Source organism: Myotis davidii, unplaced genomic scaffold (genome assembly GCF_000327345.1).
Source record: "Myotis davidii unplaced genomic scaffold, ASM32734v1 scaffold520, whole genome shotgun sequence".
In the NCBI taxonomy this organism is placed as follows: Eukaryota; Metazoa; Chordata; class Mammalia; order Chiroptera; family Vespertilionidae; genus Myotis; species Myotis davidii.
This window is the reverse complement of record NW_006292908.1, coordinates 2808997-2817860: the sequence shown is the minus strand read 5'-3', so window position 1 is coordinate 2817860 and position 8864 is coordinate 2808997. Positions and strand designations below refer to the sequence as shown.

General features: G+C 43.4%; 1 protein-coding gene across 1 annotated transcript; it reads right to left on the bottom strand.

Annotated features, from left to right (window-relative positions):
- LOC102757532 (zinc finger protein 271) lies at positions 1-8854 on the bottom strand. Its single transcript, XM_006766381.2, is given in 3 exon segments — positions 1-238; positions 240-1954; positions 8325-8854. Coding segments are annotated over 3 exon segments (1917 nt in total). The 5' UTR covers positions 8374-8854; the 3' UTR covers positions 1-85.
- Positions 8855-8864: the final 10 nt, after the last annotated feature.

Sequence of the window (8864 nt, the reverse complement as noted above, 5' to 3'; positions counted from 1 at the left end):
ATTCATAAACTTTTTTCCAGTATAGTGTCTCTGGTACTGAATAAAGTTGGTGTGTACACTAAAGGTTTTCTCACATTCGTCACAATTAGATTGTCTTGGCCAGAATGGACTTTCTCATGATCAATAAGTTCAGAGATTTGGGTAAAACAACTGCTGCACTGAATACATGGGTGGGGTCCCTCCCCAGTGTGGATTCTCTGATGTTCAGTAACATCAGTGCATGTGCCAAAGGCTTTCCCAAATGTATCACATCTATATGGCTTTTCACCATTGTGGATTCTTTGATGGTTAATGAGATCAGAGCTCCGACTAAAGCTTTTGCCACACTGATCACACCAATACGGTTTCTCCCCAGTGTGGATCCTCAGATGTAGGCTCAGAGCTGAGCACTGACTAAAGGCTTTCCCACACTCATTACATTTGTATGGTTTCTCCCCGGTGTGGGTTCTCTGGTGTTTGATAAGGTCCGAGTTCTGACTGAAACTTTTGCTGCACTGTGTGCATGGGTATGGTTTTTCTCCAGTGTGAATTCTCTGATGAAGAATAAGGTCAGAACTCTGACTGAAGGCTTTCTCACAACTGTTGCAATGATAGGGCTTCTCCCCAGAGTGCACTCTCTGATGTTTAGTGAGGTCCGAGCTTTGACTAAAACTTTTATTGCACTGATTACATGCATATGGTTTCTCTCCAGTGTGGATTCTTTGATGTTTAACAAGGTCTGAACGACGACTAAAGCTTTTAGAACAATTACTGCACGGATAGGGTTTCTCTCCTGTGTGGATTCTCTGATGTAGAATAAGGTTGGAGCTCTGACTGAAGGTTTTCCCACATTCATCACATTCATATGGTTTCTCACCCGTATGAATCCTATGATGCTTCACAAGATCTGATCTTCGACTAAACATTTTACTGCACTGGTCACATGGGTAAGGCTTCTCTCCAGTGTGAATTCGCTGATGATTAATAAGATCTGAAAGTCTGCTGAACGTTTTGCTACAATGAGTACACGGATAGGGTTTCTCTCCAGTGTGGATTCTCTGATGCAGAATAAGGACTGAACTCTGATTAAAAGCCTTCCCACATTCATTACATTTATAGGGTTTCTCTCCAGTGTGGATCCTTCGATGTTTAATAAGGTCTGAGTTCTGACTGAAACTTTTGCTACACTGATCACATGGATATGGTTTCTCCCCAGTATGGATTCTCTGATGCAGAATAAGGTCAGAGCTCTGACTGAAGGCTTTCCCACACACATCACATTTATATGGTTTTTCACCAGTGTGGACTCTTTGATGTTTTATAACATCAGAACTCTGACTAAAATGTTTGTTACACTGGTTACATGTATAAGGCTTCTCTCCAGTATGGATTCTCAGGTGTTTCACCAGGTCTGAGCGCTGACTAAAACTTTTACGACAGTGGCTGCACTGATAGGGTTTTTCTCCTGTGTGGATTCTCTGATGTATAATGAGATCTGAGCTCTGACTGAAGGCTTTCCCACATTCATCACATTTATAGGGTTTTTCACCAGTGTGGACTCTTTGATGTTTAATAAGGTCTGAGCTCCGACTGAAACTTTTAATACACCAATGACAAGGATAGGGTTTCTCCCCAGTATGAATTCTTTGATGCAGAACCAGAGCTGAGCTCACACTAAAGGCCTTCCCACACTTACCACATTCATAGGGTTTCTCCCAATGGCTTCTTTGATGCCTAATGAGGCCTGTACTCCAAGCAAAGCTTTGCCCACATTCATCACAGTTATGTTGTCTTCTTTTAAAGCGGTTCTTCTCCTTTTCATTTAATGTATCCCCCAATTCATGGAATTCTCTGCATTCAGAATCCTGGAGAACATCGTCTCTGGGGCTGTCAGACTCTTCAGTCAATGGTTCAGTTTCTGCTGTGATTCCTTCCTCTGAAGCCAGCTCTCCAGTCTTGGTCTTGGTCTCACCATCTAGAACAATAAACAAAATTCAAATGGAATGTGTTCTCTAGACTGTAAGAAAGTTTCAGGTGAAACAGATGTCATCACAATATGGGAGCGCTGCAAAACCCAAAACTACCCTCTGAGAGGGAAATTAGGAAAACTCGGGAAGTTAATGGACCACAATAGTGAAAGAAGTGGCTTACCAGATTTGATCTGTATGTTTGTTACAGGAGATCTGAGAATACCAAAATCTAGTCACAGTGACTAGGAAAGTTAGACTAAATTAGAGCTGATACATAAACAATTCATCAACGTTTGTAAGGTAAGCAGTGTGAAAAAGTTGGGGGTGGATGGGGAGGCAGCAGTACCCAGGCTGTCACGGAGAGGGTATACCAACCAGGCTGGTCAGAGGCTATCATTAGGGTAAAGAAAGAGGCATCATGCCCAGGAATAATAGTCAAAACAGAATCCAAAATTATAAAAAAAAATGTCTATAGATACTCCTCCATCTCTTTTGTCCTTATTATTACCAACCGAATTGGCCAAGAATGCATTAGCCCTTTTTTGAGTTAGCCAACTTTGGTCAGTCACTGACCAAACTTCCTTGCTAAGGAGTGTAAATTAGGAAAAGGTCAGAGAGGTGGGGCCAGAAATCTCTTTTGAGTTGATTTTTGAGAAGGCCATTCCTTGCTCAACAACAGTAGGAGCTCCATTGAATTTCTTGATTGTCAGCCCAGTGTTAAGTGGTGTTTATTACTATAAAAAGCACACCACAGCCGGCCACGGTGGCTCATTGGTTGAGTGTCGACCTATGAATCAGGAGGTCATGGTTCGATTCCTGATCAGGGGATATGCTGGGTTGTGGGCTCAACTCCCAGTGGGGGTGGGGTGTGTGTGTGTGTGTGTGCAGGAGCTGACCAATTGATGATATTTCTTTCTCATCGATGTTTCTATCCCTATTCCTTCCTCTCTCTCAAAAAAGAGAAAATAAATAAAAACATTAAAAAAAGATAAAGTACAATAAATTACTTTTGTAATTTTGAAGGCAACATTTTTCAACCAGGGTTCTGTAAGAAAGTGATTTGAGTGACTATTTTTCTTTAAAATATATTTTATTGATTTTTTTACAGAGAGGAAGGGAGAGGGATAGAGAGTTAGTAACATCGATGAGAGAGAAACATCGATCAGCTGCCTCCTGCACATCTTCTGGGGATGTGCCCGCAACCCAAGTACATGCCCTTGACCGGAATCGAACCTGGGACCTTTCAGTCTGCAGGCCGACGCTCTATCCACTGAGCCAAACAGTTTTTGGCGAGTGACTATTTTTTAAAAAAATATTTTATTGATTTTTTACAGAGAGGAAGGGAGAGAGCGAGAGCTAGAAACATCAACGACAGAGAAACATCGACCAGTTGCCTCCTGAACACCTCCCACTGGGGATGTGCCCGCAACCAAGGTACATGCCCTTGACCGGAATTGAGCCCGGGACGCTTCAGTCTGCAGGCCGACACTCTATCCACTGAGCAAACCCGGCTACGGCAAGTGACTATTTTCTTAATTCTCCCCAAAATGGTACATAGATATCATAATAGGAGAGACATTAATATATTACTTATAATGGATGCTTAGAGTACTTGGGCTCAATTCTCTCACAGAATCACATCTGAGAAAAGCTACTATGAGGTAACTAGTAAATAATAATGAAAGAATGTATAATCAATAAAATTAATAGAAAAATTTAAAACAAAAACCTGATAATGCAAAATTAGGCAAAAAAAGGAGACTAAAGAGACCAAACATGGGATGAATAAAAACAAATAAGGAGAAGGTACATTTAAATCCAAACATCAACTATATTATATGTAAATTAACTACTCCAATAAAAAGCAAAGAAAAACCAACAGCTAACATTATACTTAATGGTTAAATGAATGCTTTTCTTTTAGGAACAAGGCAGCAAAGCAAAGATACCCTCTTTTACCACTTCTGTTCAACATTGTACAACTTCTATTCAGTATTCCTAGCCAATGCAATAAGATATAAAAAATAATTGAAACATATAAATAAGAAAGAACAAAGTCAAACTGTCTTTACTTACAGATGACACAATCACATATAGTATAGAAAATCCTAACGTGTCTCAAAAAAGCTATTAGAACTGGTAAACAAGTTTCTTACAGCAATATACAAACACCAATTGTATTTCTGTATACAATGAGAAATTGTATCAAAAAATCAAATATTTAAAAATAAATTCAGCAAAATATATATGAACAGCACTGGTGGCAGTGAAGTTTTAGGTTTCAGGTGGAAGTATGATTTCATTATATGTCAACCTGCAATGAAATGGCAGCTTAAGACTTTTTCTGCTGTGTTGGGAACACAACAATCTAAACAAAGGACAAAGGTGGATAGCATAGGTCAGTGGTCGGCAAACTGCGGCTAGCGAGCCACATGTGGCTCTTTGCCCCTTGAGTGTGGCTCTTCCACAAAATACCACATGCGGGCACACATACAGTGCGATTGAAACTTCGTGGCCCATGTGCAGAAGTTGGTTTTCGGCCTGGGCGAGTCTATTTGGAAGAAGTGGCGTTAGAAGAAGTGGGCAGTGTCTGTTGGTCAGGCGCAGGCGGGCCGCGGGATGCACAGCGCAGGGAAGGCATGCGATTCATGCACGAGTTGAGTGAGCCAGTCAGCAGTCTCATTGTGCAGTGGTTAGTGCTAGTTGCTCCGCAAATCGCGCGCGGGTGACAAAAGTACCTACTTGAAGCATAAAGTTACCTGTATTTTTCCAACCAGCTGCAAATCCTACAGGTATTTCTGTCATCAATTTAAGAATTGTAATTCTTTTGCGTTGGTGGCTTTATTATTATAAAATGATACATTTTTTTAGGTGCCCTCTTTGAGATGGCTACAAAGAAGAAACAAAGAAAACCGGAAGACAAAAACCGTGAATTTAAAGTTGAATGTACCTACCTATATAGTTTAAGTTTAAAAAATTTGGCTCTCAAAAGAAATTTCAATCGTTGTACTGTTGATATTTGGCTCTGTTGACTAATGAGTTTGCCGACCACTGGCATAGGTTAAAAGGGCTGGGCTGTGATGGATATTGTCCCTTCACACCCGTACATCTACTGTTCACCCTGCTCTGTGCCTCAGGAGGTGGATATTAGTTTATGCACTGCTTCACTTGGGGTTTTGTGCTTTCTGGCTTGCAATTAAATTTAGCCAAAAGTGGGAGGAGAATCGTAGAGTGACCAATTTTCCTGATTTGCCCCTAACAGAGGAGCTGCTCAGGATGTGGGACTTTCAGTGCTAAATTCTAAGCAAACTGGGATGAGTTGGTTACCCTATGAGTGGTTCTCAACCTTCTGGCCCTTTAAATACAGTTCCTCATGTTGTGACCCAACCATAAAATTATTTTCATTGCTACTTCATAACTGTAATGTTGCTACTGTTATGAATCATAATGTAAATATCTGATATGCAGGATGGTCTTAGGCGACCCCTGTGAAAGGGTTGTTTGACCGCCAAAGGGGTCGCGACCCACAGGTTGAGAACCACTGCCCTACATCCTGGCTTCCCTCCCATCCTGGCTTCCCTCTTCCTGGGCCAGGAATTGAAAGTAATTGTGTTTCTTTTAGCAAAGGCCACAGCTCCTATTGGGCAGCTCTATCCTATAGCTACCCACACTCGGATCTGGTAATCAATCTCTCCCCTTGTAACTAAGACCTAACGGTAGTAAGTGCTCATCATTGTTTGTCTACAGGCTGTTCTCCATCCCTTGTTGATTTCTGTGACCCTGCCCATCTTTTTCACGAAACTTTGAGTTACCCCAATTGAATGAGCCCACTGTCTTCTGCTAGAATACTGACTGATACATTTGGTTTATTTTTTCCATAACCACTATTACTACCTGATACTATACTGTATACTTATTTATTTCCTGTTTTCCCCACTAGAATGTAAGCTCCTTGAGAGCAAAGTCTTGTCTGTTCAGTTCACTGCTATATCCCTCACACTTAGAGCAGTGCCTGGCACAGAGTAAACCCTCTCAATAATAATAATATTATTTGGACAATAATAATAAGCTATGATCTTATTAACTAATAAGCATTTATCAACAATAAGTATTTGTTGAATAGTTAAATTATTTGAAGGATACATAAATGTTAGCAGTGACTATCTCTCAATAGACTTGCAGGTTATTTAAACTTTCTGTTTTGTGTCTTTCTACATTTTATAAATGCACTTTTGTATATGACTATAATTAAAAGTGTTATTTTATACGCACTCTAAGAGAAACAAACAGATGCAATATAATATGTATACCAATTTATGTACAACTTTAAGGAGAAGGCCCAGTGATTCTCAGAAAAGATGAGAACTAGAGGCCTTAGAACAGATTTTTAAAGAAAGACAAATTCTAAATACAGGATAAATAATATAAAATAAATAAAATAAAGATGCTCCAAAACTAAAAAGAGGCAGAAGATCTAGAGTAAAAGAAAGGGATAATAGAAGTTGAATTTCTTAGAAAAAACACAGCAGCAATGGGAGGTCCAAAATAAAGCAGCAGCAAAATATGATGTGAAAATGAGACCCTGTAGGATATCTGAACAAAGTCTGGGTCAGAATTATTGTACTAAAAATAACAGGGGCTACTATTTATAAAGAACTTAGTACCAGCCAGGTCGGTTCTCAGGGTTTATATATAGGATCTCAGCTAGAGCCTGTGGTGCTTGTTATAGTAATAACTAGAGGCCCGGTGCATGAAACTCGTGCATGGGTAGAGTCCCTAGGCCTGGCTGGCGATCAGAGCTGATCTTTGGGGTGACTGGTGGAGCAATTGGGGGGGTCTCCACTGACACCCACCTTGGAGGGGCCCAGTGGGGTGATGGGGGGTGGGGAGGTGCCGCTGGCACCTGCCTTGGCTGGCCTGGGGCCTGTGGGCTGGGGGCAGCTCCTGTGTTGAGCATTTGCCCCCTGGTCGTCAGTGCACATCATAGTGACTCGTCATTCCATTGGTCGTTCCACTGTTCAGTTGCTTTGCATATTAGGCTTTTATTATATAGGATGGGCCCCACTGAATCCTGTTCCCCCAGTATCTAACCCAGGGGTGGGCAAACTTTTTGACTCGAGGGCCACAATGGGTTCTTAAACTGGACCGGAGGGCCGGAACAAAAGCATGGATGGAGTGTTTGTGTGAACTAATATATATTCAAAGTAAACATCATTACATAAAAGGGTACGGTCTTTTTTTTTTTTTTTTAGTTTTATTCATTTCAAACGGGCCGGATCCGGCCCGCGGGCCGTAGTTTGCCCACGGCTGATCTAAATCCTTGTGTAGTTCTCACCCACAATGACTCTGGAACTGGTTATGTGACTTGCTTGGTGAATGACATATTAACACAAGTAACACAAACAGGTTAGAAAGTGCTTTGCCTCCCAGGGCTCGGCCTCTGTCTGAGTTTGGAAACTAGCTGCCCCGTGGAAGAGTCTGGACTAGTGTGCTAGAGATACGTACATGGCCCAAGCCATAGAAAGCACCAACAGCCAACACGTGTACCTGATACCGGCTTAGACCGGCCCTAGCTGAGCCACCAGAGGACTGCATGAGGATCTCAGGCAAGACCTGAAAATATAACTGCCCAGCCGAACCCCGCCCAACCTGATGACCTGCAGAACCAAGGGAAATAACATGGTTTAAAAACGCCTGATCTTTTAGCTCACTGTTTTGAGGTCCCTTTTTCTGGAGTAATAGATAGACATGATCCTGAAAAGAACCTCCAAGACATGAATTAGTATGTACGTATACTGAGGAAACAGAATCATAAAAATAAAGTAACTTGCGCCCTAACTGGTTTGGCTCAGTGGATAGCCGCCTTGTGGACTGAAGGGTCCCCCGCTCCATTCTGGCCAAGGGCACATGCCCGGGTTGCAGGGCATGCAAGAGGGAGCCAATCAATGATTCTCTCTCATCACTGATGTTTCTCTCTCTCGCTCTCCTTTACCCTTCCTCTCTGAAATCAATAGAAATATATTTTAAAAAAAAAGAAAAGATTTTAAAAGGGGAGTATCAAATACTGACAGATCGGTGATAAGGTGACTATAATGGGGAAAACGGGTGATTTGAGGACTTAAAGGAGGAAGGCGGTCCATGAGAATGTGAGTGCCATGAGAATGTGAGTGCCGGAATTCACAAGAACGTCACGTGACTGTGCTCGCGCTGCAGAGCTGGTAGTGCCTGGTAGTGACGCGTGGGCGATGCAGCATGCCAGTCATACTGATGACACCGATAGAGCCATGTGACCCCCACCCCCAAACCACCGAGAGAGAGAGAGAGAGAGAGAGAGAGAGAGAGAGAGAGAGAGAGAGAGAGAACACTGCTTCTCACCTGACAGCAGCTGGTGGTCGTGGGATTCGGAATTGAACGGCATCTCCATGGGCTGCGACTGGCCCCCTGGCCCCCCAGGAGCGCCCGGAGCGTCAGCATGGCCTCGGGAAGCTTCTCTGGTCCAGGTTGGGCTCCGAGACCCGGAGGCTACTGGTCACCGCGGGACTGGGGAGCGAACCACTGCGGAGCCGGAGATAGAATTCCTGACACTGGGCTACCAAAAACGTCCTCTCGGAGCAAAAGAAATAAAGGAGGAAACGAAGCCTCCTATTTACATGTGCTCAGCTTCCTCTCTCCCCAGGCAGGCGTCAGGCATTGCCCCTCGGGGACCTGGATTCCCCGTTCCCAGCCCAGCCACCTTCCAGCCCCACTGGGTGAATGGCAGCCCCGTCAGGTAGAGCTGGGGAGACCAGGCACCGCGCTCCTCGCTTCCCGGCCTAGTCCCAGCCCCCCGCCTGGTCCGGCTCATCACCGTCTGTCCTCCCTTCCTCCCGCACGGAGGGCTGGTTCGCGCGGATGCACCCACGCTCTGACCCGCCC